General features: G+C 37.7%; 8 protein-coding genes across 19 annotated transcripts; 4 read left to right on the plus strand and 4 right to left on the minus strand.

Moving 5' to 3' along the window:
* Window positions 1–1,087: 1,087 nt before the first annotated feature.
* Window positions 1,088–1,727, plus strand: LOC103827639 (cysteine proteinase inhibitor 5). Its single transcript, XM_009103162.3, has one exon. The coding sequence runs from the start codon at window positions 1,157–1,159 to the stop codon at window positions 1,517–1,519; it is 363 nt and encodes a 120-aa protein (XP_009101410.1). The 5' UTR covers window positions 1,088–1,156; the 3' UTR covers window positions 1,520–1,727.
* Window positions 1,728–3,692: 1,965 nt separating this feature from the next.
* Window positions 3,693–6,108, plus strand: LOC103827640 (putative MO25-like protein At5g47540). Its single transcript, XM_009103163.3, has 10 exons — window positions 3,693–4,335; window positions 4,422–4,540; window positions 4,622–4,696; window positions 4,786–4,879; window positions 4,976–5,035; window positions 5,138–5,206; window positions 5,286–5,384; window positions 5,465–5,509; window positions 5,627–5,729; window positions 5,820–6,108. Exons 1-10 carry the CDS (start codon window positions 4,072–4,074, stop codon window positions 5,894–5,896), a joined length of 1,005 nt encoding a protein of 334 aa, XP_009101411.1. The 5' UTR covers window positions 3,693–4,071; the 3' UTR covers window positions 5,897–6,108.
* A 779-nt stretch (window positions 6,109–6,887) lies between these two features.
* On the plus strand, window positions 6,888–9,154 carry LOC103827641 (ras-related protein RABA5a). 5 transcript variants are annotated; one of them, XM_033272429.1, is made up of 5 exons: window positions 6,888–7,041; window positions 7,773–7,851; window positions 7,918–7,994; window positions 8,137–8,540; window positions 8,616–9,154. In XM_033272429.1, exons 4-5 carry the CDS (start codon window positions 8,201–8,203, stop codon window positions 8,942–8,944), a joined length of 669 nt encoding a protein of 222 aa, XP_033128320.1. In that variant the 5' UTR covers window positions 6,888–7,041; window positions 7,773–7,851; window positions 7,918–7,994; window positions 8,137–8,200; the 3' UTR covers window positions 8,945–9,154. The 5 variants fall into 5 exon arrangements, with proteins under 5 accessions (XP_033128320.1, XP_009101412.1, XP_033128321.1 ...); XM_009103164.3 differs by having other exon boundaries at window positions 6,889–7,041; window positions 8,122–8,540; XM_033272430.1 differs by having other exon boundaries at window positions 6,896–7,041; window positions 7,928–7,994.
* Window positions 9,155–9,175: 21 nt separating this feature from the next.
* LOC103827643 (phosphatidylinositol/phosphatidylcholine transfer protein SFH11) lies at window positions 9,176–13,659 on the minus strand. Of its 5 annotated transcripts, XM_018659980.2 has the most exons (12): window positions 11,267–13,659; window positions 11,092–11,191; window positions 10,740–11,006; window positions 10,587–10,664; window positions 10,408–10,509; window positions 10,287–10,336; window positions 10,055–10,163; window positions 9,892–9,972; window positions 9,736–9,810; window positions 9,628–9,669; window positions 9,435–9,533; window positions 9,176–9,354 (listed from the first exon to the last, which is right to left on the minus strand). In XM_018659980.2, the coding sequence occupies exons 1-12, from the start codon at window positions 11,443–11,445 to the stop codon at window positions 9,286–9,288; spliced, it is 1,251 nt and encodes a 416-aa protein (XP_018515496.1). In that variant the 5' UTR covers window positions 11,446–13,659; the 3' UTR covers window positions 9,176–9,285. The 5 variants fall into 5 exon arrangements, with proteins under 5 accessions (XP_018515496.1, XP_033128285.1, XP_009101415.2 ...); XM_033272394.1 differs by having other exon boundaries at window positions 9,176–9,533; window positions 9,628–9,688; XM_009103167.3 differs by having other exon boundaries at window positions 9,214–9,533.
* Window positions 13,660–13,886: 227 nt separating this feature from the next.
* On the plus strand, window positions 13,887–15,667 carry LOC103827644 (probable pectinesterase 68). Its single transcript, XM_009103168.3, has 5 exons — window positions 13,887–14,231; window positions 14,327–14,516; window positions 14,596–14,802; window positions 14,970–15,208; window positions 15,296–15,667. The coding sequence occupies exons 1-5, from the start codon at window positions 13,939–13,941 to the stop codon at window positions 15,450–15,452; spliced, it is 1,086 nt and encodes a 361-aa protein (XP_009101416.1). The 5' UTR covers window positions 13,887–13,938; the 3' UTR covers window positions 15,453–15,667.
* A 209-nt stretch (window positions 15,668–15,876) lies between these two features.
* On the minus strand, window positions 15,877–22,381 carry LOC103827645 (protein transport protein SEC16B homolog). The gene is made up of 13 exons (XM_009103170.3): window positions 20,296–22,381; window positions 19,823–20,146; window positions 19,602–19,727; window positions 19,373–19,495; window positions 19,128–19,289; window positions 18,742–18,867; window positions 18,498–18,632; window positions 18,199–18,326; window positions 18,007–18,115; window positions 17,572–17,892; window positions 17,340–17,492; window positions 16,974–17,260; window positions 15,877–16,714 (listed from the first exon to the last, which is right to left on the minus strand). The coding sequence occupies exons 1-13, from the start codon at window positions 21,826–21,828 to the stop codon at window positions 16,267–16,269; spliced, it is 3,975 nt and encodes a 1,324-aa protein (XP_009101418.1). The 5' UTR covers window positions 21,829–22,381; the 3' UTR covers window positions 15,877–16,266.
* A 1,513-nt stretch (window positions 22,382–23,894) lies between these two features.
* LOC103827646 (WAT1-related protein At5g47470) lies at window positions 23,895–25,856 on the minus strand. Its single transcript, XM_033272410.1, has 8 exons — window positions 25,772–25,856; window positions 25,448–25,690; window positions 25,296–25,361; window positions 25,107–25,223; window positions 24,805–25,027; window positions 24,566–24,730; window positions 24,330–24,481; window positions 23,895–24,255 (listed from the first exon to the last, which is right to left on the minus strand). The coding sequence occupies exons 2-8, from the start codon at window positions 25,633–25,635 to the stop codon at window positions 24,129–24,131; spliced, it is 1,038 nt and encodes a 345-aa protein (XP_033128301.1). The 5' UTR covers window positions 25,636–25,690; window positions 25,772–25,856; the 3' UTR covers window positions 23,895–24,128.
* A 214-nt stretch (window positions 25,857–26,070) lies between these two features.
* LOC103827647 lies at window positions 26,071–27,720 on the minus strand. Of its 4 annotated transcripts, XR_625148.3 has the most exons (5): window positions 27,311–27,720; window positions 27,111–27,229; window positions 26,787–26,838; window positions 26,535–26,579; window positions 26,103–26,318 (listed from the first exon to the last, which is right to left on the minus strand). XR_625148.3 is itself a non-coding variant. In XM_009103174.3 (4 exons), the coding sequence occupies exons 1-3, from the start codon at window positions 27,484–27,486 to the stop codon at window positions 26,831–26,833; spliced, it is 303 nt and encodes a 100-aa protein (XP_009101422.1). In that variant the 5' UTR covers window positions 27,487–27,720; the 3' UTR covers window positions 26,078–26,318; window positions 26,787–26,830. The 4 variants fall into 4 exon arrangements, 3 of the variants coding, with proteins under 3 accessions (XP_009101420.1, XP_009101422.1, XP_009101421.1); XM_009103174.3 differs by lacking the exon at window positions 26,535–26,579 and having other exon boundaries at window positions 26,078–26,318; XM_009103173.3 differs by lacking the exon at window positions 26,787–26,838 and having other exon boundaries at window positions 26,100–26,318.
* Between the last annotated feature and the right edge of the window lie 129 nt (window positions 27,721–27,849).

A 27,849-nucleotide genomic window follows, 5' to 3' on the forward strand; every position in this document is an offset into this window, starting at 1 on the left:
ATTACATATCTAATAGTTAAATACTATTAAAATTTGTGTGTGTATGAGATAATCTGCTTTAAGTTCATATCAGTTAAAAACACTCATAAAAACACAGTTGTCAATCCATCGAGCGGTCCTACTTGTCCATATCATATCCACCTCGTTGATAATCCCGCCACGTCACTGTCCAGCGTGTCTTCTTCTGTATACGAGTTTCGACAACACGCAAAAGAAATAAAAGAAAACGCTCGTGCCTTTAGTTTGTTTTACATCAATAATTGTCTGTCTTTGCTCTTATTACTCTTTGTCCGTTACCCCCATTTATGTTGTTTATTTGTCCTTTGCTATATAGTTGTGAATTATTACTATTAATTAATATGATTATCATTATTATATTTTCGGTATTTAATTTTGTAGATGGTAGTTGGGCATTGCAAAATACATAAATGATTGGGTAAATTGATTAGCTACTTGTTAAGCTATCACTCTTGCAAATACTAGACCTAAAGCTTAGGCATATTTGATCCCAAAAAAAAAAAAGCTTAAGCATATAAACCGAAAAAATCAAATTAAACCAATATTCACAAATAATCAAGCGATTTCTATATCTTTGGAATGGAAAACAAAAACCAAATGGAAAATCAAATATGCAAATATCTAATAATATTAAAACTTATTTTAAAAAATATCAAAACATCTTATATTTTAAAATATCTTATATTTTCTAAAGTAATCGTTAAAAATTTGTATATCTAAAAATATTAATTAATTTTTTATTGTTAACCGAACTGAACTAAAAGTTGAAACAACCAAACCAAAGCTAAAAATAATCGAAAGGTTCTTATTTTTTAAATTTAAAATTGGAACAAATGGCCCCATTGGAACTGAAACCGAAAATCGAATATGCATGCCTAATTAAACCACTGATTTATTTACAATGATAAAAATATAAATAATGAAAATTTAATTTGATTAGATTTTCGTTAAGCATTAATTAAATATCTTAATTTTTTTCTTCTCTTTATGGCCCATGTATCAGAAAAATCAGCAAGAAATTAATTAGTCCGCGCCACGTCACGCCACGTATCAGGCCTCTACTATAAAGATCACTACCTAAACTCTGCCATTACCAATTCCACAAAAAAACAACGGTTACAAAATACAGACTGCGAAAATGAATAACAAGGCAACATCCATTCTTCTCCTCTCTCTCGTTCTCCTCCCTCTATACGCGTCTGCGTCGCCGCGTGTCGGCGGATGGCGTCCCCTCAGCGACGTTAATGACCCTCACGTCGTAGAGATCGGCAGATTCTCGGTGTCCGAGTACAACATGCAGAGTAAATCGGGACTCAAGTTCGTGGCGGTTGTTAGCGGCGAGACTCAGGTAGTTGCTGGCATGAATTACCGGCTTATTGTTGCGGTTAATGATGGCGTAAAGATAGCCGGTGCTGGTGCCAGCAAGAACTACGAGGCTATTGTATGGGAGAGGGCGTGGTTGAAATCGATGAATCTCACTTCTTTCAAGCCTGCCATTTAATTAATGGCTGTTTCGTCTGAGTTCTTCCATATGTAATGATCTGATAAAAACAGTAAAAAAGTTAAATAAACAAAGAAGAAATTAATGTCGATTTCTGTATTACTATCTGGTTTCAAGTTTCATGTTGTTGGCTTGATTTGATTTCATGAAGAAATGGTTATGTAATTGATTGAACAAGTGGTGACACATCCGCTAATTACGCCGGCTAATTTGCTGTATAGTTTATGGAGTCACGAGACCGTTGAGAAAGAATAAGAAATCTTTAATTATTTGATTAGCGAACAAGAATGTCGTTTATTCGTAAGAAATTACAAAGGAGGAGACACGAGATAACCATATGTGAGGGCAAGTTGTTGTCTTGTTGAAGGTGTAAAGCTAACATGTCATTTCTCTTTGGTCCACCATAGTAAGTAGCTCATCACATGTGACCAGTATTTATTCAACTACCAGTTTCACATTTTTTCCTCATTACTATAATTTTTGGTATAATTGAGAATTAATTAGTAAGTAACGACTCCATTTCCGTTTTCAATTGTACGTCTTAGAAGTTGATAAACATTACAATATTATTTTATAGTCACGTGTCAGCATGAAAATGAAATTCAGTATTCTTAGAAAAATATGTTGGTCCATCTTAATTTATATCATATTTTTTATTAAATTAACTATCAGATTGATAAATAATGTATAAAAGAATATTTTCGCAATTTCCTTAAATAAAAACTACATAATTATCTAATATGATTAACGTATATATGATTATTAATGATTATGAATAATAAATATTTGATAACAATTTTTATATATTTCTTCTTTCTTTTGTCTAATTTTATATTATTAAAAAAATTAAACAATTACATTAACCATATAATAATAACAATTTAGATTTTTTCGTATATGTTATATTTTGAATTTTGAAAACGACTATAAATTAGTAGAAATTTTAAAATCCCATTTTGAAAATTTTGTGATCAATAGCTTAATTTGTTTTGTTATAAGAAGATACAAATGATCATAAAATTGTATTAGTATGGATTTTTATTTTATAAATATTCAAATTAAATATAATATATATTCAGCTAATGACTAAGATCAAAGTAATTCGATTTTGGAAACAATACTAAGCTGTTGGTTCTAAAACCATTAAAATGGTTCTCACTGATGTTAAAGTAACGTATTAAAAAAATTGTAGAACCTGTTTTGTAATAAAAATTCACTTGATGACCACATTACGATTTTATAGGAATAAAGAGGGTGATAAAAATTTTAATCTTAAATTGATCAGGCTCATCATAAATTCAAAATAGATTTCACTCCACAATTACAATTACAAATGCTCGGTCCAACATATAGATGATTATATAAAAAAAACACAACTGTATGCATATTAAAAAAAATTCAAACACATATACATGTTTAATTTGTTATGATTATATAAAGAAAACATAACTGTATGTATATTAAAAAAATTCAAACACATATACATGTTTAATTTGTTAATACTATATATTTTAAATTTTTATTATATAAGCGCTCGGTTTTAGCCTAGTTAACTTATAAGCCTTGATCATTTGCATGTCGCTGCCATCTGTAAGTCTGTAACTGGTCCCAAACCGTACTTTAATGTTCATTGTGCTATCCAGAGCCGTCTAATAGCACGTGCATATGGAGCGGTCGAACATGGTCCAAATATAAAAATAAAATTTTTAAAGAAATTTTCAATAATATATACGTAAGTTATAGTCTAAACTTCAAAATTTAAATTCAGTACTGACTAATTTAAAGTTTATAATTTATAAAAAATATTAAATATATATAAATAGAACTATTAATTTCTAAAGCTATTTCATTGTGCTTTAAATCTATCGTTAATATTTTTGAACAGGATCTAAAAAATAATTGAGACGGCCCTGGTGCTATCACACAGTTTACGATCAAGTTGTACATCGTTGAAAACAATTTAAATTTATTACGACTTATGATTAATCATCGCTGCCTGCGGCAACCTGCAGCTAAAGCCTACATACAAACGAATATAGCTTAAAAATAGTTTTTTTTTTTGTTGAGACATAACACATAGCTTAAAAATAGTTAAATGTCGTTATTTGGACATTTTCACTAGTAGAAGAATCACAATTAATATATTTGTCTTTTACTTTAGGAAGCATGAGATAGGAGAGAAAATAGCTGTCTCTCTCTCTCTCTCTCTTTCTTAATCCTGCAACGCTAAAAAAAGGGAGGGTGAGAGGAAGATGGTGAGACAGGAGGAGATATAGGGAAACGATTCAAAACCAAGAGATATAAAAGAGAGACCTCCAATTTTCAAAATAGTTTTTTTCTTTTTTACTTTTGTTAAATTGTAATTTAGAATAAAAGGGAAGAGAGGAGGGTAAAGAAAGATAGGGTCGTGCGTGTCATCGAGAGGAGGTGCTGGACGAGACCCTTCCGCGCCACCATCGCGGAGGCTCTCTTCCCAGCACCTAAGCGGAAGCCTAACCTCTTCTTCAGCCACCGGAGAACCTTCGGATCAACCCGATCTCGGCGGTGCGAAGATGAAGGGGCTTTTCAAGTCCAAGCCTCGGACTCCCTCTGACCTCGTCCGACAGACGCGCGATCTCTTTCTCTACATCTCTCTCCCTGATTCCAAGGTGGTGATGGCGGAGCTGAGCAGGAACATTCGTGATATGAAGTCCATTCTCTATGGCAACAGCGAGGCTGAGCCTGTGGCTGAAGCTTGTGCTCAGTTGACTCAAGAGTTCTTTAGAGAGGATACTCTTCGTCTCTTGATTACTTGTCTCCCTAAACTCAACCTCGAGGTTTGAGTTTTTTTTTTCCCATAAAGACGAGTTTTTTTGATGGTTAGATTGAGAAAGTATTGTCCTTTTTTTATTTGGTTGATCAGACGAGGAAAGATGCTACACAAGTTGTTGCTAATCTGCAGAGGCAGCAAGTCAATTCTAAGTTGATTGCTTCTGATTATCTTGAAGCCAATCTTGATCTCATGGATGTTTTGATAGAGGGGTGAGGCTTGTTGACTCATATCATTGAAGTTGCATTAAGCTACCTGTTGGTAGATTCTTTAATTATAGCTTTTGATGTCAGCTTTGAGAACACGGACCTGGCTTTGCATTACGGTGCTATGTTTAGGGAGTGCATCCGCCATCAGATTGTTGCCAAGTGAGAACATCATTCCTTTTTTTTTCTTCTGTTTGCAACCTGTGATGCAATGGCAATGGGTTTACTTACATGATTCCCTTGGATTTTAGGTATGTTTTGGAGTCGGAGCATGTGAAGAAGTTCTTCGATTACATACAGCTTCCTAATTTCGACATTGCTGCCGATGCAGCTGCAACTTTTAAGGTTCTTTTAAATTTGCTACAAAACTTGCATTTTTCTCACTATCAAGTGTCAAAACATGCAATGATAACTCCAACTCTGTAATATGTTTTTTTACAGGAACTGTTAACTAGGCATAAGTCTACTGTTGCCGAGTTTCTCACCAATAATGAAGACTGGGTAAGTTTTTTCTTACAATGTTATGATCTGTGCGTTAAGGCAGAACACTATGAATGACTTATGCTTTGGACAAGTATAATTGTCGAACTTCTTGATTTGCAGTTTTTCGCGGACTACAACTCAAAGCTTCTTGAATCAAGTAATTATATAACCAGACGGCAAGCTATCAAGGTAGGGTACAAATTATAAGAGAGTCTAAACATTAAAACAGCGTTAGTGTGTCATCAAGCTCATGTATTCGTGTAAACAGTTGTTGGGTGATATATTACTGGATCGATCAAATTCAGCTGTGATGACTAAATATGTGAGCTCAAGGGATAACTTGAGGATTCTCATGAATCTTCTGAGAGTATGTCGCCACCTTCCTCAAATCTTTTGTTCTTGATGATAATAGTTTGGGAAATAAACTCAATCCCTTTTGAATTACAGGAGTCCAGCAAGAGCATCCAGATAGAAGCATTCCATGTTTTCAAGGTATACTTTTTTTATATATCTTGTGGAACGTAATCATCATTTGCGATGATGATTGTCCTGCTTGTTTAAATGTGGTTCCAACGTGATTGTAATGAGATTATCACCACTGTTGCGCAGCTGTTTGTGGCGAACCAAAACAAGCCTGCAGATATAGTCAACATTCTGGTGGCAAACAGGAGCAAGCTTCTGAGATTGTTGGCTGATTTAAAACCAGACAAAGGTATGGAAGTCCTTTTAAGTGACCACACGCTTTGTATTTGATTCTTTTCATCCTTGATAAATGCTTTGTTTCGTTCCATTTTGGTGGCAGAGGACGAGAGGTTTGAAGCAGACAAAAGTCAGGTCTTGAGAGAAATTGCAGCCCTTGAGCCGCAAGATCTTGCTTGAACCAACCAACCAACAGAAATCATCCTTCTTTCCCTTTTTAAACACTCAAAAGACATTTTTGGAGCATCAAAGTTTGTTGTTGTTTCTTTTATTAGGTAACAAAGCTCTCTCACTTTCTCTTACACACATACACAGACGAGATATTTATTTGATTATGTAATCACTTGTACACATTTCACTGTTGATGCAATAAAATGGTTTTGTTAAGCGCATATAAGTTCGCATGTACCACATGGTGAAAGTGTAAGAGAAGAGCAAGAAACAAGAAACAAGAAACAAGAAACAAGGCTTCTAAAGCCGTTTAACTTCAACAAATAATAAAACATCAAATGTATGTAGAGACACCCCAAAAGCAAAACCAAAACTAACCAACAGAAAGCTGCTAAACAGCCGGTTAATTCACTCTCTAATCTTTGCACGAACAATGTCTATGCGTGTATTGAGACAAGACCACCGTTTCCAAGCTGAGATGTCTTGGCAGATTCCTCTTCTTTCCTTCTCTCTATGACTGCATACCAAGCAAAAGGCTTCTAGTACGGCTGCATCTAAGCGGTCAACACTCCCCCAATCACTACTGGTTACATGTCTCCTCCATTAAAGCTTATAGGTGTTGTTGGGCTCCATTTGAGTTAAGACTATATTACACAGGCTTCAAAGATTTTAAATATATGACACTATAAGCAAATATATTTGTTTGAATAACAAGTGATACAAATGAAATTAAATTCTACCCAAGTGAAAAACAAATTTTTACAAAAAATAAATATAGATTCCTAAGGAACTAAATAAATATTTATAAAAATGAACAAATCAAATTCTACCAATCAGGCTTTTAGCCAGTTGTGACACTCTTTTAAGATTTGTGAATAAAAGGGATGTAAGAAAGACACGTAGGGCCTGCAATAAAAGAGGTCAAATAGGTCCAGTGAAGGCCCAAACTATTATTTCTTACGGCCCATTATAATAAATTCCGAACCGGAATGGAAAAATGTCCGGTTATTCTCTCTCTGCCAGAGTAACTTCATTTCATTACAACAAGTCTCTTTGATTTCCCCAGCAGAAGAGCGTTGAATCCCTTCGTTTGCTTCTCCTGATCCATTCCATTTTAAGGATCCCATCTTATCTCTTCATTGGTTTCAACAAAGGTAACTTTTTCTTTTCCTCAACAATTCCCCCCTTGTGATTATATTATCTCTGTTTATGTTTTGATTTTGTTTAATTATGTAAAATGGGTCTGCGAAAATGATAAATTATACGATGATCAGCGTTTTATACTGTGTGTTTGGTCTTACATTTTGACAGCAATGTCATGTGATCGATCTCTCCTGTAACTTTGAAAATTCTATTTCTGTCTGATCTTCCATTACACGCTCTGTTTGTTTGTCTGAAAAAAAAATTCTCAAAAAACCTCAAACTTTCACTCCTTCTCCAGTGAGATTGGTTCTCACTTGGGTTTAGTTTCTTAGGTGAAATTTCGATACTTTTTTTGTGTGTGTATGTGACAAAGATCTCATCTTTTCAGAAAAAAAACTTGGCCTACCCTCAATTGTATCATATTCCGTATTTTGAAGATTCAGTATCCCTGCAATAATCATTTACTGATTTATCTTGTGTGTGAACCTTAATGACAAGACTTGAGGATTTCCATCAGTGTGTTTTTAGCTGCACTTTGTGTGATCCACTCATGAGTAGTTGTTGGTTGGTTTCTTAGGGCCCGCGCTTGTCTCTTCTGTCTTAATTCTGTTTTTCTTGATAGAGAGAATATTGCTTCTGCTTTCTTATTGGAGGCTTTGATGCTATGTGAGAATACTTACTATCCACCACCGACTCTAACCTGGATTCTCAGGGTTTGCCTTTACTTGTTGTTGTTATATAGGTGTACACACCCAAGTGTTCTTTGTATAGCAGTATCCTTTAGGTGGTGGTAAAGGGTTGGATCCAGCTTTTCAAAAGAGGTAACTTGTATTGGTTCCATTCTTTAGATCCGTTTATGTGATAATAATAACTTTTGCCTGTGGTAGATTTTCTTAGGCGGTTGAGGAGCTGAAATTTTAGTCAACTTTGCTCCACAGAACCTTCTAGGTACCTCACTAGACAGGTGATTTTAAAAAGATTCTCTTTCATCTTCTAGTGCTTAACTCTTAGATCTCATTCTGAATTTACCTTTGTTGCCAACTCTACTTGTTCTCGTCTTTCTCACTTTTGGCACTTTGTTTTGTTCCTAGACGGGCTAATTAAAGCCACTGGTAAAAAAAAATATGCTTCTGTAGAAGGGGGAGTATTATAGCAGTAACAAGGAGATAGATGGCTTTTCATTCTGAGGACGACAAGAGTGAAGACTACCTCTTCAAGATTGTTCTCATTGGTGACTCTGCAGTCGGGAAATCGAACTTGCTCGCAAGATTCGCTAGGGACGAGTTCTATCCCAACTCAAAGTCGACCATTGGAGTGGAGTTTCAGACGCAGAAGATGGATATCAACGGGAAGGAGATCAAAGCACAGATATGGGACACTGCAGGTCAAGAACGTTTCAGAGCAGTCACTTCTGCTTATTACAGAGGTGCTGTTGGAGCTCTTCTTGTTTACGACATCAGCAGACAGCAGACTTTTCAGAGCATTGGTAGATGGCTTAACGAGCTGCACAGTAAGTAACACATCACACACAAAGACTCATCTCTCTTTTTTTTTTAATCTTCTACTAAACAGTCTCTTGATGCAGCACACTCTGACATGAACGTTGTGACGATCTTGGTGGGGAACAAGTCGGATCTGAAGGACATAAGGGAAGTGCCAACATCGGAAGGGAAGGCGTTGGCGGAAGCGCAGGGACTTTTCTTTATGGAGACATCGGCGCTGGACTCGTCAAATGTTGCAGCTGCGTTTGAGACGGTTGTGAAGGAGATATACAACATATTGAGCAGGAAAGTGATGAGCTCACAGGAGCTGAACAAGCAAGATCCTGCCTCGCTCAGCAATGGGAAGAAAGTTGTGATTCCATCTGATGAACTATTGATTCCATCCAAGAAAGGTGGTTGTTGTTCTACGTGATTTAGACAAACTATTGTTTGTTTGATTGTTTCTCTTGTCCATGCTGCCATGAATGAATGTTGAAAAATGATGTGCTCTCTGTGTTTAGGTGTAGTAATCTGTAAATGTTCCATTGCAGAAGCTTTATGAAACTTTAAACTGCTCTCTTTTAAGTTTACCACATGATGATGATGGTCACTTATGATTGGAATAACATATAGTTATAGACTCTTGAGACTATTGCTAATCCAATAATCATCACAATCCTTTTTTTTTTACTATAAAGTGACTTGAATGTAAATAAAATATTTATTGTTCTGCCAATGAAGCATTTGACATCGGGAAGAGGATCAAAATGAAGTTCAGTAATCAATCACACGTGCAGTTGCATGTGTGACAGATTGGCTCCACACATGATTGCATTTATCGTCCTAGTACGAGATTCCACACACAAATCGACATCATCAGTGATGTAATATTTCCTTCAGCTCAAACCGGACATTTTCCTAACTATTGGCTTACGATCTAAACCGGTTTGCATTTGGCTATTGGTTGTTTCGGTTTGATTCGGTTTAATGGTCTCAATGATCTCCGCAAGTCCATTCATGGCCTGAAAAGAGGAGAAAGACTATTAACAAAACCTTAAGCATGTACAAAGTGAAATTATAGCTGAAACTCTAATGCTTCTCATATCTTTTTCTTACCCTTTTTGTTTCATGAAGTGACATCTCTAACATTTCAATTCTCTGCAAGAACCAACCACACCTATCAGAAAAAAAATGTTACTAGAACCGTGCAACTAAATTCCTAACCTTCTGTGCTTCCTTAACAGCATCTCTCAGGGAAGCATACTTCTTCAAAGTAATCATGTTCTTGCCTGAATCTTCCTGCATTTTATATTATCCTTTTCAGCTTTGATATTGTATTCAAGAATTCGATTTTTATATATACACATAATCCTTTTATACTTTTTGATTGGTTGAAGCATTTTCTGAGACTTTATCCATAGTATGTTCCTCAGAATCAGCATCTCCCATTGTGAAAGTCTCCTGAAAATATTGAAACTAATCCCCTTTATAGTGAAAATAACTGTCTATTTGATGAATATATTCAAATGGTTCTTGCATAAACCTGGATCTTTGCCTTGATGTTTGGATCATTCCAGGGTCCTTCATCACTGAAAAGACACCCTCCACGATCTGAACAGGTGCAGTTTCCTCCAAGAAATGTTGGTAAGTTGCTGTTTTATGACATCAAACACAAACAATGCTGAGATTCCGAAGCAATTCTCATATACAAAGCATATATATATATTCTTTCTCACTGGTTCTAATAGAGAAACTATAAAAGAAATTGGCTGGACCTTGGATCTATTGCTTCAAGTAGCTCTCCAAGGTAGTTGGGTCCTAGCACCTGTACACAAAAAAAAAACATTTATTATCTTTGTGTCTAAACCAAGAAAGCACCAAAGGGAATATTCTTACCTGAACTTTGGCCAATGTCCGAGCATCAAGAAAGGTCTTGAGTGCAAGCCACAGCATCCGAAATCCAGAATTGGCATTCACAACGAAGAGGCGATGCAACGTCTGGACCCCAAAACACAAATCAGAATTACAAGCAATGTTCATGAAGCTGCTAATCAAATCCACCTACCTTAACCTACCTCAGGGTAATAGTTGCTGTCTATCTTCTGAATCTCCATGAAGAGAGATCTTGCAGATTTCGAAAAGTTTGACATTCCCTTTCCAAGAAACAACCAAATTAGCCAGCCACAAACAAGATAACATGAAAGGGGCAGAAGACATCAACCACTTACCAATCCAGAAACATCCAAGATCGTTGTGGTAGATGAAACATGTTTCTCTGAAGCAATCGAACACGCCGGGTACCTCAAGCTCAGCGTTTTCTCTTGCTCCTTGATATGATACTTAACATATCTCTCAATGGTGGTTGCTTTCGAAAACGCGTTCAAGTCAACCATCCCTAGCCTCTCTATGTATATTGGCCTACCACTTTTGTCTACCTTATGAAACCCATGAGGGTAATGCTTCTTCACTTCACCGTACTCCTCATACTTAAACTCCTGTCAGACATTTCGTCGAACACCTTGTGGGTTAGCTGATCATAAATCAACGAAAACAAACCAAAGTTCCAATCTTTTTAATTACCTTAGAGATCAAATCCACTTTAGAATCAACACGCCACTTCATGTAACTCAAAAACGCATCTTTGGCTTTCCCCAAATCAAAATCCCTCATCTTTAGAAACCTGATACCATCCATCAGAGATCGTAAACAGTTTCAATCAGCCATGAAAGTTTTGGTTAGATGATGATGATGGTACCTGAGAAGTGTATTGGAATCTCCGTGCTTTGCAGGTAACTGGCCGTGGAGGAGAAGCAAGTTACGAAACGCTTCAACCATTTGTTCATTGTTTGAGTTTTGCTGTTCGTGCATTGAATCTTCTTCTTCGGAACCATCAGATATGTGTATGTCTCTGACACTCACCTCTGTTTCTTGCATCTGTAACAACGATCATGGGCTCAGAGTTCAAAACTAATAATGAAGAAGGAGAAGTGAAGTAGAGAGGAAGGAAAAGAAAAGTGGTGAAAATCGAATAATAGGTTTCTCTCGGCGCGGGAAAAGTTCGGCTGAGAGAATAACGGCCAATGCATTCATTCCCATTGTGACGTTTGTTTTTGTATTTTAAAGAGATAAAATGGGCCTACCTTAGCCCATGGGCTTACTGAATTATAATTCCATTATGACATAGTATGTGTGATTACAAAGTATATATATTCTCTTAACTTCTTTTTTTTTGGTAAAATATACTATTCTCTAACTTCATTTATTATAACAATAAAATCAAAGAAATAATTGAATTATACAATTGCTGTATTATTTCAATTAATACAAATCATCTCTTACAACATAAGAAGAATGTGAAAATAAGCTTGGGTCCCATGAGCCACCATGAAAGATTCCGAACTAGCATTTCTAAAGTCAGGGGCAATTTCCATCGGAAAAAGCAACGTAGTGAACGAAACGGTAAATTGTAAAGTGGCTATCCAACTTTTCTGAAAAGAAAATTTCCGTAATTCATCTTGTCGAATATAATCACTCTTACCTAATTAATTAGATGTATAATATTAAGCAATTTCATTTCTTATTTCTTATTTTAAATTAGTTTGTAGAGTTTTGGTATTTTATAATTATCAATAATTTAAACTTACATAATTAAAGTTAAATTGCATATATCCCGTTTACCTATATGCTATGTTCCATGGAAACTCCGTTGAAGGTCCGTTTCATGTTTCGGAAACGTTTTGGAATCGGAATCTCTCAGAAAACTCATTAAAAACTCGTTTTTTAAAATTTTCAGTTTGGAAATTTAATGGAAACTTGCGTTTCTAGAAACTCACGATTCTGTTTTTGGAGACGCTAAAAACTCATTTTTTAGAACAAATTGTATAAATAATTAATAAATATAAGGATTAGTTTGTTATTTTGACAGTGGTCATGTTTGATAGAGCTAATGAAAATGAGGTTGAAGATGATGTTATTGATCTTTGATTTGCTGTTATGATTTTTATTTTATTTCAGCTATTTAATATTTAAGTAATGAGTTTTGTTATAACGTTTCCAAAGCAAAAAAAATCAATAATAACGTTTCGAAACGTTTCGTTTCCACGTATCCGTTTCCGTTTCCATTCAACCTAGCCTATATGCATATATCCACATCTTCAAATTTTAGTGAAATGATATATGATAACTGAAACATTCAGTAAAATTGGCGTTTGTTTTTTTTTTTGTAAAATTGAAGATTTTTTTTGTAATCTGAAGTTTAAGCTAATCACGAACCGGATCGGATATCAAAGAGACCATGGTCCCATGTCGGATTGACAAAGATGGTTTGGAACAATCTCCAACGTTCAGTAAAACAATAGGTTTGATAGGCTGATGATGGATTGAGTGGTACTTTTCAAAGGTAGTGGGACCAAATGGCTTCACGTGACGCTTATAAGCAGTATGTCCGCACTACCAGAATAAATTCACGTAACTCCCAACTATTATTATTTTCGCCCATACTTCTTTCCCTCATATTTCTTTTTATTTTATTTTATTTTTGCTTCTCATCAGTGTTCAATACGACCGTTTTATTATCATACTCTTTTTTATCATATACTCATTACACATTGATCGACTGCATGTGTATGCAAAAGTGCAATATATATTATATATATAGAGAGATGATGGTGCTACATTGTGGCTAATTAGTTGAAAAAGATTGGTTTAATTATCAAGATTATGGGCATTCCAAATTATATTAATTAATATATATGGCAGCTATAGACACTATGAATTAAAATTTTAGTTGAATTACGTCTGAGTCCAAATTCAGGTAGCTTAAGCTCTAATTGGTGGCTTTAGGTAATACAAGAGATCTCAGTTTGTAAATGTGGTTAAAACTTTTGTGGTGTAAATCATGTTCCTCTTCGATTGGTTAATAAAAAATTGTTGATGAGTTTAAAAAAAAAATTAGTTGCAGTTAAAATTACGAATCATGGGCTCCTATCTATATTTTACATTACAGTAAAGCTTTTCTTTTGTTCACTACATTACAATAAAGCTATATATCACTGGTGGAATCTGAAATAAAGACAAACCCTGAACTCAAAACCTGAAATAATTAGCCAAACACTTGATTCCAAACAGAAACAAATAGCGACCTAACACGATAATAGATAGGCCACTTTGAAAAATAAAATAAGGATCAGATTTCTTGGTTTAAACAGTAAAAGCTAAAACACATGAAGACAACAAAAAAATTATAGATTTTACAAAACAAAAAAAAACTTGTAGACTCTTGTGTTCGTTGCCAATGTTGGCTTCTTTCCACCACACAAATATGACCGTTAAGACTCGAAGGACCACTTTATAATTACTACATGCATGTATAAAATATATAGATCGTCCATATTGTCATTTGCTTACTTCGACCATTTATTTCTCGTCATGGCGCAACTCGGATCTTTTACTTATTCCCTTAGTCATCTCTTTTCAGTTTCTCTCTTAGTTTTCATATTTCATTGCTTATGTTTTCGTTTCTCATTTGTTGCAGCTTGTTCAAACTCCACCGAAGAGCAGCACCATCACCACCGGAAATGGGTGGGTCCCTCAGGTCACAAAGTCATCACCGTCTCACTTGACGGCCACTCTCAGTTTCGCTCCGTCCAAGACGCTGTGGAATCCATACCAAAGAACAATAACATGAGTATCGTTATCAAGATTGCTCCAGGATTTTATCGGTATTTATATTCCTTAACCTTTTTGTTATGTTTCATGCACACATGCAACCTATAGCTAATGGTTAACATTTAACTTTCATTTGCACATTTTCCAGAGAGAAAGTGGTGGTTCCAGCGACAAAACCGTACATAACGTTTAAAGGAGCGGGTCGGGACGTGACGGTTATAGAGTGGCACGACCGTGCCTCCGACCGTGGTCCTGACGGTCAACAGTTACGTACTTACCAAACAGCTTCCGTCACAGTCTTCGCTAATTATTTCTCGGCTAGAAACATTACCTTCACGGTACTAATTAATTCTAATGCAAAACAACATATGTATAAGCCGCATTTTTATCCTTATAGCATTTTCATATAATGTGAAGAATACTGCGCCGGCACCAATGCCGGGAATGCAAGGATGGCAGGCGGTGGCATTTAGGATCTCTGGCGACAAAGCTTACTTTTCCGGCTGCGGATTTTACGGTGCACAAGACACTTTATGCGACGACGCAGGTCGTCACTACTTCAAGGAATGTTACATTGAAGGCTCTATCGACTTTATCTTCGGTAATGGCCGCTCCATGTATAAAGTAAGCAAACAAAAAAAAAAAGTGAATATGTTCGTTACGACTTGCATTAACAAATTATTAGATTATCAAAATGAAGATGCCTAAAAGATATTGACCAATTGAGTTATAGTTAGTTTTGTGTTAAAGATTCATAATAAAAGAACTGATGGTGTTAACTGTTGGTGAAGGATTGTGAGTTGCATTCGATAGCGTCAAGGTTCGGGTCGATAGCGGCGCACGGGAGGACATGCCCGGAGGAGAAAACGGGTTTCACGTTCGTGGGTTGTCGGGTAACGGGGACGGGTCCTTTATACGTGGGCCGGGCCATGGGCCAATACTCACGCATCGTCTACGCCTACACCTACTTCGATGCTCTTGTTGCTCATGGTGGCTGGGACGATTGGGACCATAAATCCAATAAAAGCAAGTACGTACTATTTTATTACACTCATAGTTACTATATTAATTTTAAGATATCATTTTGAGTTGATCCAGAAATTTTTAAAAAAATCAGGACAGCATTTTTCGGAGTGTACAATTGCTATGGGCCAGGAGCAGCAGCGACGACAGGAGTATCATGGGCCAGAGCTTTGGACTATGAGTCAGCCCATCCTTTTATAGCTAAGAGCTTCGTAAATGGGAGACATTGGATAGCTCCACGAGATGTTTAATAAGAGCCAGCTTCAAATGCTTTTCCACTTGCATGCTCCCCCACTACACTGCTACACTTTGTTCTCATTCTTTACATAGCTTAGTTATCATTCGTTTATTTATTTCATTATTGTGATTCATTTGTAATACATGTCCAAGATTCTTGTCAACATGTGTAAACTTATATTTATAAAGAAATCAATATATACTAGCAACAATGCTGGATTACAATCAATTAGTGAACTTAGCTTCTTGGTGTATTTAAATCCCGTACAATTACATTGTGTAAGTGGTTATCTCTAGGAATATGACTCTGTTTTCAACGTTTCATAGTACAATATCTCGTGAACCCAAGCAAGTTGAAAGCAACAAATAAATTCATTTACAGAGAAACTAATTTATGTATATTGTTATCTATTATTATTACAGTTACATCGTCACAAACATTTCAATTATGTAAACATATATTCCATAAAGAAAAACAATGGTCAAAGAATGTATTAAAAGACTGATACAAGTTGTGTAACATAATAACATTGTGCAACTCCTCCTCACCTCTCTTCACAAAAAGAAAAAAAAAGAATACCAAATACAGGAAAACATTGGACAGATTTGACCTTATTATAAAAGCTATAATTTTGCACTTGTGGTTCCATTCTCAAAACTCAAATGAAGCAATGAATCATCTATACTAACTGCAATATACTGCATGCCCCTATCGTTGAAGAAGAAGACGAAGGAGGCTCCCTATTTTCCTCATGGATCAATAAGGAATTAATTGGTTCATGTGTCGAGAACTTCCCTACCTGCAACACTGATCAAGAACTTGGTGACTTAAAGTTCCACTTCCTGAAGCTCCTCTACTATGCTGCTACCGTTTAGTAAGACTGGTTTGAAAGTTGATGGACTAGTAGGAGACGTAAACGAGGTGTTGAAGTTTCCGCTCCATGAAGCTGTTCTTCTGGAAGCAGGAGGAGGATGATGATCCCCATTGGCGCTTATTCCCAATCCATTCATTTGGATGTTGTCCATACTTGGAAATCTCTGCATCGTCATTTGTGGTGGAGCCCCTGAAGATGCTGCTACTTCATCTGCAGAGTTCTCCTCCTGTCTTGTCTCAGAAGCAGCCGGTTCCGTTGCATGGCCGTTTGAAGACGATGCAGGTGTTGCTGGGATGAAGAATTTTGCTTTTGCAGGGATTGGTGGTTTAGGGGATGGCATGGAAGATGAATGAAACATGGTCTGAGAGTTTCCACGACCTTGATTAAAGGTGTCAACGTATCTGTCCCAATAGAGAGGAAAACATTATAACTATAATCATGTACATAATCTACAGTGAAACACTAACAAGACTGCAAACAATTACAATTGATAAATTGTTAACCGGAAACTGCTTCATCTTTCCTAGTACTAAACCAAATGTGGCTTAGAAATATCCTCCTAAGTGCCATTATAATGCAACCATAAAACTGCGTGATGGTTCAGGATCCAGGATAGTCTACAATATTCTAATTCTAAAGTGCATCAAGCTATTTGTTTACCTTGCACGCACACCCATACGTCCACGAGCTGAGAATTGATTGGAACTCTGTGAGACTGGTGGGATTCCCGAAGAATTCTCTGCCGGAGTTGGGCCGCCGGAATTCCAGCTCCCACTAGGTGGATTCATGTCAGATTTGTTTTCATAACCCAGTGAGTTGTTTTTGTACGTTCCTAATTTTGGAGGAGGAGGCAGTGCAGCTTCCTCAGCTGGGGGTTCCACACCTTTCTCCACCCATCTCTTTAGTTTATCATCATAGTAGAACTGATTTTCTGCGCCAAGTTTTGCCTTATTCCAAAACATGACCAAAAGAATTAGAATAAGCCCAAGGATGAATCACCAAGACCAAAAGCGTTTAGAAGTGTACCTCTTTCGATGATGACCGAGCTTGTAAGACCCTCCCTACCGTGTCCTTCAGCATGCCAAAACCAAATCTACTAAACCGGGAACCTGCCACACTCCCGGATGATTTCAACTTTGTCACCCCTTCAACCTTTTCTTTTGGCGAGTCAGCTAGATCCTACAAAAAAAAGGCAAACCATTCATACATTCAATATTTCAATCCGTTCTTAGCGTGATAATGGTTTTTTGGTATAGACCTGTATTGGCGTTCTACCGAAATCTGGCTCTGATACACTTCTAGTATGGACTGCCGTTCTCCTCCCGGTACCACCGGACTCATGTAAGGATTCCATTGAAGCGGGTGGCATCAGTGATGACATTGTATTCACCGATTGACTATATGGTAACTTAGTGGCTTCCTGCTGTTGATGATGATACTCTTTTGCCTGAAGGCTTCCTGTTGTTGAATGTGGTGCAGGTGGTGGCATGCCCCCAACAACACGATTTGCCGTGCTATCAAAAAGGTTTAGCAGTCTTCCAACAAGCTTTGTTGGGGCCAAATTCGCAGTATATCCACCCTGAAATAGATAAATTTCCGGTTAAGTTGGACCGTTAGAGAAACAGAAAATAGACCGCTAAAAATCAACAGTTTCACGTAAGTCTACTGGAACTAGAAGTTGTGTGGGCTGTACCTGTTGGTGGATACGGATTCTCTCTTCCAGTGACGAAACACACTGTTTCCATGTGTCCGCTTCAGGAGATCGGCCAGTTTTGAGGCATTTTAATACTGCTTGACAGTACCTGATTCAGCCACAGAACAGCGACATCAGGAATACATATACAGTCTAACCAGGGAAAAGTTGGTAGAAAATGAATCTTCTTACTTCTGTGCAGCTGAAAGTTTACCAACTTCAGCCAGCATATGGGCATATATGACTTTATATGGTTGAAACGGTAACAGGATAAACTGAGAGTTTCCCAGCGTCTTAGAGTATTCATACAACTCTGTTCTCTGCCCATGCAAATATCAACCAACAAATAAGGAAAATATCAAACAAGTAACAAAAAGAATGGTGTCCGCCATGAATTTCCTTGGACTTGCGTATAGAATCATTGGAGATGCAAAAATAGAATCTTCCAGCTAGTATGATGATATATAAACCACAGTGACAAAAAAAATCACCTGGATAGCCTCTGGACTTGCGTATGTTCGAGGATATTTCCAGTGGTCCCCTCCGACAAGACAAAGTCTGGCACTATCTGAGTATTGATCAAAGTTCTTATCCGCGATCAAATAGCAAATATGCGCTGCAATTATCTGATTTATAACAGTAGTTAAAATGTTAACAGTAATTTAAATGTCATGAAAAAAAAAGCCATGACAAATTTTCCATGGACTAGAACAATACTACAAGGCAGAAAACTACCTCGCCTCTTTCTTTCCACATGCAATCTCCAAGATGAGTTATCACAAGTTCATCATCTGTGGTCCTGTTGGCCGTTATTACACCCAGATTTTCTTCCCAATTGTCAAGCATGCTGCTACTTCCAAACTGCAATTCAAGGAAACAAAGACACTGTTAGCTGCAACTGGGTAGAAATTATGTCCAGAGAACTTGTTCATGAAAGGTACGTTTTATCCGCAGGTATGTCCTGAAAATTAGTTCATGAGAGGCATGTCCTGTTTAGTTATTTTAATAAGCTCTTTACTTTAACAAGGGTATTTTTTATTGGGGAATACTTTGTATTCCTATTACCATTGTAACTTTTTTTCTATACATTTTCTATGTCATATTCTCGGTATATGTATTACCTGGGCTTGCTGTTGAGGCGAACCAGGAAAGCTGAGATCGCTTGTACTTCCAGTGGAGAACACTTCAGCGGGTTGCCCTGCAACCAGCAGGCACAATGTCCGTAAAGGTGACCCAGGTACGAGCTGACGAAGGGCCATTTGTTTGACAGTGTCACCATAGAACTGCATCGATTTAAGCACCGATCAAGTCAGTAAAGACCCACAAGAGCGGAATGTTAGACCTATAGCAATAATAGGATAGGAACCTGTTGGCCAAGTTGTGCCGCAATGACAAGTGCTGGTCCCCACAAATGACCTTCTTGTGCACATTGGAGAGCTTCCATTTTCCTACCAGAAGCCAGAAGATTCTGCACCTCTGACGCAGTTGCCTGGAAAATTCTTCCAAATGAGTTAATATGTAAAAACATTACCGTTGTAAATTTTAAAACCTTTTGCCTTGAAAAAGTTATTTAGGATAAGATGTCGAATACTCACTTGGAGTTGTGATTCAGGTGGTAATTGCTGCAAGCACTGGCTAAAAGGAGCATAACCATTCTGTACGGCATCTTTCTTGGCAAATGCAAAAAGTTTAGCGACTGCTGCCTCGGCAGAATCCGTTTCCTATTTGCAGTGTATATACAAGGATGAGAAAATTGTAATACATATCAATGTTAACTTAAGAAGAAAACTGAGAATATTTATCCTTAACTGCTCACCTTTTGCGTTGTATCAGTTCCAAAAGGGGACCGGAGTTTCCCATAATACTGACAAGATATTCTGAGCAAAGAAAGAAGCATCTTTAAAAGTTTCCCTCTTGAAAAGTCCATAACGGAAGATTCACAATTCATAATTCTCTCATCAAGCCACTTATGCAAGTCTTTACTTCCAACATTTCCTCCAACCAAGGGACCTGGAAGAGATTGTTGATTCAGACAACTGAAGTAACTCAACGAGTTGTCCCCAGGACTTGAATAAGAGGCACTCCCACTAATAACTTCTGCCAAGTTTAAGAGAGAGATATAGCTTCCACCAGTTCCTTTCTGCGTAATATATCAAAGGGTTAACAGTACAAACAGATTTGCAATTCACTTGATGATGTTATAACTCACGAATGTATTTATTACTAATATTGAAAATATAGTTTTCATACACTTCCAAGAGTGTAAAATGACAAATGAAAAGGACTAACCTGACTCCCAAATGATGAATTCTGGAGTGAACCATTATCATCCTTCACAACAATGAGCTTTCCTCCAAATCCAAAATTGACAAGTGCATGTGGTGGACGCCCATCAGGTGATCTTCCTGCACTTGGGGAGAAAAGCTGATTGCTCTGAAATGACTGAACATCATCTACGTATTGCTGCTGTCCATTATAGAAATCGTTTGAGAAACTCAGTGGTCCATTCTGCGTAATACTAGCCACATTCATATGCTGAGGGATGAAGCCTTGAACTCCCATCTCATTTGGCTTAAACTGTTCAGCCACGGATCCTGTCCTGTACAAATTATTTACTTGCTGGTTTCCTCCAAAATTTGGTGACGAGGCAGAAGTTACAGCCGCCTCAGCCTGACCTCCATTTTCTGATTGCCATGTGTTTGTAGCTTGTTGATTGTTGGCATAGTAAGATTGGTCCCAGCTTCCTTGTTGGCTCTGTATACCAAATTCTTGGCCTTTGAATGTCTGTTTTGTATCATTAACATTATACATGCTACTCTCAGTATTACTGTGATACATGGCTGTAAGAGAATGACCATTCTGAACTTGCTGATCATGAGCTTGACCAGCTCCAGCTGTTTGAGAAGCCTGGTTGTAGCTGTCCAGAGATCGCCATTCTTGAGCAATAGTGTCATAGTACCACCCTGGATACTGCGCGTCAAAGACCATGTGTTCTGGATATCCATTGACCACTTGCGAAGCCTGGTTCCAAGCTGTACCAGCCACTCCAGATGTTGAGTTATCAGTAGAAGCAACGCCTTCCCAGTTATTTGCAGAGTTTCCGTAGCTCCCCTGTGAATTAATGCTTGCATCAACTTGATACCATTGGCCAGTATTTGCATCATATCTCCATCCAGGATACATATTTTCCCAAGACTGACTGTTATCATCCACGTACTGCCCACTTGTAGAATCCTGAAGCATTTCACCCTCATGCTGCTCGAAACCTGCCGAGGCAACAACGCTTGTGTTGTTCGTAACGTTTCCTCCAGCGACCACATCAACCTCCGCCTTTCCTTGCAACTGTCCGTCAAACTCAGTGAAGAAATCAGAGTAAGAACCAAACCCACGACCGTCATTGACCGATGAATCCACACCAAACGCACCCCAATCAATCTCCTTAACCCCATGAGTCCCGGACTCATTAACTACCTTGCTGCTTTCTTTAGCTGTTTCAGACAGTGGCACATCATCACTTAACTTATTAGCATCAGTCTGGACGACATCTACTTCACTTGAGCCTTCCTTTGCAACATCGTTCCCCGGATCTGCTGCTTCCTTCAATGTTCCATCTCCATCAGGAACATCACCAACAGAACCGTTAGAAAAAGCTCTGACGTCATCAGAGTCACTACCGTCGTCGAACGTCAGGTGCTTAGCAGAAGAAGATGAAGAAGCCTGAGCTTGGCTGCTGGGAGAATAGGAATCATCAACAAGTTTGTCGAAGAAATCCTCATCGTCCGTTTGATCCTCCTCCATCATGTATTGAGAAGCCGAAGCCATCAATGAGAAGAAGAAAAAAAGAGATTAAATGCCAAAAAAAAAAAGTAATTCTATAGAACACAAGCGATCAATGATGCCATAGACTCCGATCCAAAAACCAAACTATTCGTCGGTTAACTCTACGGTGGACCGATCTGTCTAAAGGGATCGTTCAAACGCCAAGATCTGTGTCTCCGAAGACGTTTCTTTGTGCCGACAGCTTCATCAATCAAAATTAATGTTTTGTCTCAAATGAGCTTTGATTCTAATCTTCAGAGAATCAAATCGGCTGGGGAGATGCTCACAACGTGCTCGACGAAATGCTTATGATCCACATGTCATCTCTCCTACCTCATTTTTTTGATTTCTGGTTTTTACGTTAGACGAGGAAACTCTTTGGGCGTTCTAAAGCTCTCCCACAGATCTGCTGAATCCAACGGTTGGATTTCTCCCTTAACCAACCGTTTCATCCGTTGATCAGTTATTATAGCTCCATCGGACAAGTTAAATAGTTAAATTATTTTTTTTTAATAATATTCACTACACCCGAATTATCGGCCCAATGATTAATGGCCAGCCCGTATAAACACAAAAATCAGATGAATAGGCAGGCACGTGCGTGGCCAACACCAACGCATATCTCCGCATTACCGGTCCAAAGCGCGCGTAGAACCAACCATTATTTCGGACACACGATGTTTTTGTTTATAAGTTTGTTATAAAAGAGAAATTTATGAATAGTGTAAAGGAAAATAATGATACAGTACAGATTTGCCCCCTATCATTTGACTGCAACGAGTCTTTTTATATGTATTGGGTAAACTCATGGATTAACATTTGGGAGTAACTGTTACAATTGGGACAATGAGCAAAACTTTTTGATATTACATATTTCACAGAGGCGGACCCACCGTGGACTTTGGGGGGGGGGGAGGTTAAAAATATTTTTTTAGCAATTTTGTTAGCCGGTATTGAAAATCCCGTAGCTCAACTTGTCTGTTTCTTCCTTATTTGATCTATCTTTAATTGTGCAATCCGAGTTCAAATTTTCATTTTGCACCTCCTTTAATAATTTTCCCTTCATTTTAATTTTAAGTTGGGTCAAGCCCAATTAGTGACGCCCTTAAAATACAATCTTGGGTCCATCACTGTTTCAGGTTACAATTCTACTCTCAGAAACTCTTCTTTTAAGTTGTTGCTGCTGCTACTGTTCAGTGGGCTTGGTTTGAATGGTGATGGACCTGTAGTGACACTTTAAATTGTTTTTGAGATCACCCAAATTCACTCCTGGGTCCACTGGGTCCGACACTGGTCACTTTTATTCATGACCCACTTCTTTTTATGTTATCTAGACTTGGAAATCTTTGTATGATCATTGGAGAGGGTGTCGGGAACTGGAATGAAGACTGGCTTGTTGTTGGTGGTGGTGGTGAAGCCTCCGTAGAGGCGGCTACTTCTTCTGCTGAGTACTCCTATCTGGTTTCAGCAGCAGCCTTTTCCGTTACCTGATCGTTTGAAGATGATGTAGGTGCTGCTGGGATGAAGAACTTTGCTTTTGCAGGGATTGGTGGTTTAGCAGATTGTGCAGGAGGTCCTGATACATGGTCTGTGAGTTTCCACGGCCTTGATTAAAAGTGTCAACGTATCTGCCCAAAAGAAAGTAAAATTACTACTTATTAAGTACTTTATTATCTACTTAGCAAGGTAACATCTGATTTCAATGCATGGAGCAGCTTTTCTGAAAAATCTATCAGACTCACAACCATGGACAAATGTCTCAAAGTAGGCTATTTACCTTATACGCGCACCCATACATCTACGAGCTGAGAATTGATTAACCTGTGAGATTAGTGGGGTATGACCACCCATAATGATGCTCTTATGTATTTGGTTTTATATAGAAAGCGTTTTCTTCGTCATGGCATTTGGTGAAATGAGGTAGCGAGAAAGATTTTGATTATTATTTTTTGCGTTCCCTTTTCCGAAAATGTATTGTATGAGTCTATGACTATGATTATGAGCATTATCTACAAGACTACAACGATTAATTATGTTATAGGGATGATTATGAATGAGCACATCATACATGATGAACCCAGCTTGGTTTATTTTTGGTAACGTAGTCACCCGTTGAGTCCATCAGTTTCTATAAGATTATTTTCGTTTCTTATAATGTTTATGCGCTGCAGCATAAAAATACGAAACAGGACTGTGTGTAAAATCTTGACTACAAATATAGAGCCTACAACCCTCAATATATTCAATATCTGACAATTTTTGTATACAGATTGATCTGAGGGAAAGAAGAAAAAAAAAATTTGTCAAGACAAAAGAGGCTTCTTAGCGTCGAATTCACACTCAAAACTTTCAATTTGTGAGAATCCTTCTTTGCCTTTAGCCCATAACACAAGGTACAGTCCTATAAACATCAACGCCATTCCTCCCACACTGCATTTTTGTTAATCATTCATTAAAAAACAAAGAAACATGAATTATTATGATGATCATATATCAAAGTTTACCTTCCAAGGCAAATGGACTCTCCTAATGTCAAAACAGAGAAACCAACTGAGATAACCGTAGCGAAAGGACTAAACATTGAAACCATAACCGGTCCACGTTTCTTCATCGCCCATCCATTAAAGCTAACACATGCTCCACTCACCATCCCTCCCTACCAATTTTGAAATACTATATGTTATAATCATAAAACCATTGATTATTTATGTTCATTTATGAAACATTTATTTAAGCTCACCAGAAGAGAAAAACCAACGAGGTTACCAATACTGATGAGTGATCTTGTAAGTACTTTCCCGCTCTCGTTTTGTAATAACTGTACCAGCATTGTTATCAACACTCCGATCAATGCCGTTATCGCACTTAACGAAATCGGAGCTGGAAACTCAGCTAACGTCGAAGCCTGTAATCATAACCGAGTTTTAGACCAACACTGGAAACTAAACCGACCCGGTTACGAAGAACCGGTTTACTTACTTGGAGGACGACGTTGGTGGATAAGACAAAGACAGCTCCGAGAAGGTAGATACATCCCACGACTCTGTCTCGATCAAACACGAATATTGAAGCATTATCTTTTTCATCTTGAATGATCGAAGCGCTGTGCATTAAGCTCATTGTCAACGCGCCGAACACGCACAACAATGTCCCTAAGATCTTCAGTTTGCTGTACACGCATTTCATATCCATCTTCTCTAACCTGTCCAAGAGAGCAGAACATAGACAATTTAGTGAATGTTGGAGCACGTGATCGACGTTGTTTAAAAAGTGATCTCAACCTAACGATCCAAGCAATAAAGAAAATGAGACCAGGAGCGAGATTAGGCATCGCCGTGGCCATTGCTGGTGACGTCAACCTGATTCCTTCCAGAAACAGAGACTGGAACAGAGTAACCCTGTTTATTTCAAAATTTTAATAACGTTTTATACTTTGTTATGACGAAAGACTAATGGAGGATGATACTTACCCTGCAAAGGAGATCAAAACTAGCTTACCAATCAGCCTAGCGCTAAGCTCTTTTGGCCATTGCTTCCTTCAGAAACAACAAAAAAAACAAAACAAAGACAACATTGTTACTGTCTGAAGAGAAGAACTAAGCGGATTTGTTTATGGACAAACCTTTCGAAGAGAATGGCGAAAGGGGAGAGGATTAAGAAAGTGGCAAAGGTAGAGAAGATGACAATGGTGAAAGGGCCGAGACCGAGTGACATCAAATAACTCATGAGCAAAGAGTTGCCTGCGTATACAAATTGTACCATTACTAAACCTCCTACAATCACCACCTCTTCTATCATCTCCTTCTTCATCTTCTCCTCCTCCTCTTAGTGAAATTGGGATTGATAGAAATCTATGGGAAAAAAACTGCATTGACAAGAAACCCCATTATAAAGCATAATGTGTTCAAAAGATTAGATTGCAATCTTATCTCTTTCTCTTCTTTACCTTCATCCAGAAGATATGTCTGAAATCACCATTTTCTTCCTATCCTTCTCTCTCTCTCTCTCCTTTTACTCCCTCATTATATCCTCTAATGCATTGCTTCTTGTAAGAAAGAAACAGACCCTCCATTCTTATTCCACCTATATTTGCTACTTTCCAAATAACTTTTATGTCTATTTTAAGTCTTTTCTTCATCTCAACCTTCATTCTTCCCCCAAAATAAATATCCACATTTTTTTTAGAAATTTTAGCAAATGTTTGGACTTTGATTATATATGATGTATCATGGGTTCATCTGATTATGAAGGATAAATTCAAATGCTAAGACTTGTGTCGAAGAAAAGTAAAAATCTCGAAATAGTATTACACAGTTTTCTTCATGAATTGTGTAAAGATCTCGAAATAGTATTACACAGTTTTCTTCATGAACAAGCGTTTGGTGTCGCAAAAAAAAAAAAAAAAAAAAAACTTCTTGTCTCCTCTGAGGCCCTGATAGTAATAATCTTCATGAATGTAGCAGGTGGTCACCTTGGGACTGAAAGGCCCATCTCTAGAGTAGTACACAGGAAGAGAAAGAACGATTAGGACAGAGACAAAAAACTGGTCTTTGGTTAAAGAAGAAGGAAAGACGGATGCTTTCCGCTTATATGTTCTATATAGTAAAAGTCTTTTAAAAGTGAAACAACAAAGTAGTCAAGCAATCTCATCTAAACAGATTCCTAAATCCAAATTATCATCACCAAGGCATTTTGTTGACAGAGCCCACCTTTAAAAACAACTGCAAATACGTCTCACGTGTCATCGATTCCATCTGGAACAAAAAGCACTTTTACAGATTACTAGAGTATTGTTGGACTAGTTTTTCTTACATTCATATCAAAAGACAACATCAAGAAACACAATGACAATATGACACGGCTTCAAAATTAAGTCTTTACGGGGGCTTTTTGTTTCCTACTAATTCTTGTTCTCCAATACTTTATTTGGATTTTACTATAACTCAAAAAAAGGTTCGTACTTGATAAAGATGCAAGGATCGATCCCACAATGGTAACGGTGAAATTATGTGCCTGCATGAATCAAGTACTCATAATTAGACAGACACAACGGCACAAAACTCTATTGCTACTCTATAAACATTAATCTACCAACACTACACGATGCAACAACTATCCCGTCAAGCAAGAAAAATTATAAAGCTAAGAATCAACGTAAACAAGAAATAAAGATAGTCATAAAAGAGCATGAAACACTTCATATGTGCAATCAAACAGTTCATCTACAAGTATTAACCTTTCCTCACAGCAATCTAAAATGTATTAGAGGTCGGGAGAGAGAGTACCCTGAGAGAGAGCTCGGCTGCTTCTTGATGTTACGCTAAGGCACGACGTCAGCCTAGCAGCCGCCACCGTGCTGTGAAGCGGCAACAGCGACTGAACACAACCAAGCTCTGATGGACACCTACACACAATTCCCAAAACGAAACCCCTAAAACGACGAAGACTCACGATGGACTAAAAGATTGATTGATTATGAGCATACCTGGAGAAGGAGAATCGGGGAGAAGCTGCCGGTTTAGACGGAATCCGAAACCCGGCGGAGGAAGCACTCGGCGGAGTTCCGGTGCCGATTGGAGATTTGTGAAGCGCGGATCTGACGGCGGATCTGAGAGACGAGACGGAGGATCTGTTCATGAATCTGTTGCAAGCGGAAGCCATTGCGAGATTCGAGCGTCGTCGTTTTCTTCTACGGAGAGGATTTATAGGGTTTTAGGAGACGCCGGAAAATAAAATATCGCTGTTTTTGTTGGGCTTGAGAAATAGATGAGGAGAGTCCATTAAGGAATTTAAATGGGCTTAGGCCCATGTAGTGAAAAGTTACGTCATCCAAAGTTGGTGAGGTTTATGACGTGTCAGCCAAACTACTCGCACTAGAAAGGTACATTTCCATTTTCCTGCGATGCCTAATTTATGTTATCTCTCCATAAACCTTTTCGTTTAAATAACTGTTGATTATTCACCCTTTCTATTTCAACTAAGTATTGAATATTTTTCGAAGTATCTGGTGGTAAGACGAATAAA

Source organism: Brassica rapa, chromosome A06, assembly GCF_000309985.2.
Source record: "Brassica rapa cultivar Chiifu-401-42 chromosome A06, CAAS_Brap_v3.01, whole genome shotgun sequence".
Classification (NCBI taxonomy): Eukaryota; Viridiplantae; Streptophyta; class Magnoliopsida; order Brassicales; family Brassicaceae; genus Brassica; species Brassica rapa.

What these genes read in the sequence shown, in the direction of transcription:
- LOC103827647 (XM_009103172.3), bottom strand. Translation starts at nt 27,486, where the DNA reads ATGGCTTCCGCTTGCAACAGATTCATGAACAGATCCTCCGTCTCGTCT. An exon ending in CCCCGATTCTCCTTCTCCAG is followed by an intron (nt 27,230 to 27,310) that starts GTATGCTCATAA and finishes AATTGTGTGTAG; the next exon opens with GTGTCCATCAGAGCTTGGTT. An exon ending in CAGCCGAGCTCTCTCTCAGG is followed by an intron (nt 26,319 to 27,110) that starts GTACTCTCTCTC and finishes GTACTACTCTAG; the next exon opens with AGATGGGCCTTTCAGTCCCA.
- LOC103827646 (XM_033272410.1), bottom strand. Translation starts at nt 25,635, where the DNA reads ATGAAGAAGGAGATGATAGAAGAGGTGGTGATTGTAGGAGGTTTAGTA. An exon ending in TTCGCCATTCTCTTCGAAAG is followed by an intron (nt 25,362 to 25,447) that starts GTTTGTCCATAA and finishes TTGTTTCTGAAG; the next exon opens with GAAGCAATGGCCAAAAGAGC. An exon ending in GTTTTGATCTCCTTTGCAGG is followed by an intron (nt 25,224 to 25,295) that starts GTAAGTATCATC and finishes TGAAATAAACAG; the next exon opens with GGTTACTCTGTTCCAGTCTC.
- LOC103827641 (XM_033272429.1), top strand. Translation starts at nt 8,201, where the DNA reads ATGGCTTTTCATTCTGAGGACGACAAGAGTGAAGACTACCTCTTCAAG. An exon ending in ATGGCTTAACGAGCTGCACA is followed by an intron (nt 8,541 to 8,615) that starts GTAAGTAACACA and finishes CTCTTGATGCAG; the next exon opens with CACACTCTGACATGAACGTT.
- LOC103827645 (XM_009103170.3), bottom strand. Translation starts at nt 21,828, where the DNA reads ATGGCTTCGGCTTCTCAATACATGATGGAGGAGGATCAAACGGACGAT. An exon ending in GAATCCGTATCCACCAACAG is followed by an intron (nt 17,893 to 18,006) that starts GTACAGCCCACA and finishes TATCTATTTCAG; the next exon opens with GGTGGATATACTGCGAATTT. An exon ending in CTCGGTCATCATCGAAAGAG is followed by an intron (nt 17,261 to 17,339) that starts GTACACTTCTAA and finishes TTTTGGAATAAG; the next exon opens with GCAAAACTTGGCGCAGAAAA.
- LOC103827644 (XM_009103168.3), top strand. Translation starts at nt 13,939, where the DNA reads ATGGCGCAACTCGGATCTTTTACTTATTCCCTTAGTCATCTCTTTTCA. An exon ending in ATTGCTCCAGGATTTTATCG is followed by an intron (nt 14,232 to 14,326) that starts GTATTTATATTC and finishes CACATTTTCCAG; the next exon opens with AGAGAAAGTGGTGGTTCCAG. An exon ending in CTAGAAACATTACCTTCACG is followed by an intron (nt 14,517 to 14,595) that starts GTACTAATTAAT and finishes TATAATGTGAAG; the next exon opens with AATACTGCGCCGGCACCAAT.
- LOC103827639 (XM_009103162.3), top strand. Translation starts at nt 1,157, where the DNA reads ATGAATAACAAGGCAACATCCATTCTTCTCCTCTCTCTCGTTCTCCTC.
- LOC103827640 (XM_009103163.3), top strand. Translation starts at nt 4,072, where the DNA reads ATGAAGGGGCTTTTCAAGTCCAAGCCTCGGACTCCCTCTGACCTCGTC. An exon ending in ATGCAGCTGCAACTTTTAAG is followed by an intron (nt 4,880 to 4,975) that starts GTTCTTTTAAAT and finishes GTTTTTTTACAG; the next exon opens with GAACTGTTAACTAGGCATAA. An exon ending in TGATTTAAAACCAGACAAAG is followed by an intron (nt 5,730 to 5,819) that starts GTATGGAAGTCC and finishes TTTTGGTGGCAG; the next exon opens with AGGACGAGAGGTTTGAAGCA.
- LOC103827643 (XM_018659980.2), bottom strand. Translation starts at nt 11,445, where the DNA reads ATGCAAGAAACAGAGGTGAGTGTCAGAGACATACACATATCTGATGGT. An exon ending in GATTCCAATACACTTCTCAG is followed by an intron (nt 11,192 to 11,266) that starts GTACCATCATCA and finishes GGATGGTATCAG; the next exon opens with GTTTCTAAAGATGAGGGATT. An exon ending in CTTGAAGCAATAGATCCAAG is followed by an intron (nt 10,164 to 10,286) that starts GTCCAGCCAATT and finishes GTCATAAAACAG; the next exon opens with CAACTTACCAACATTTCTTG.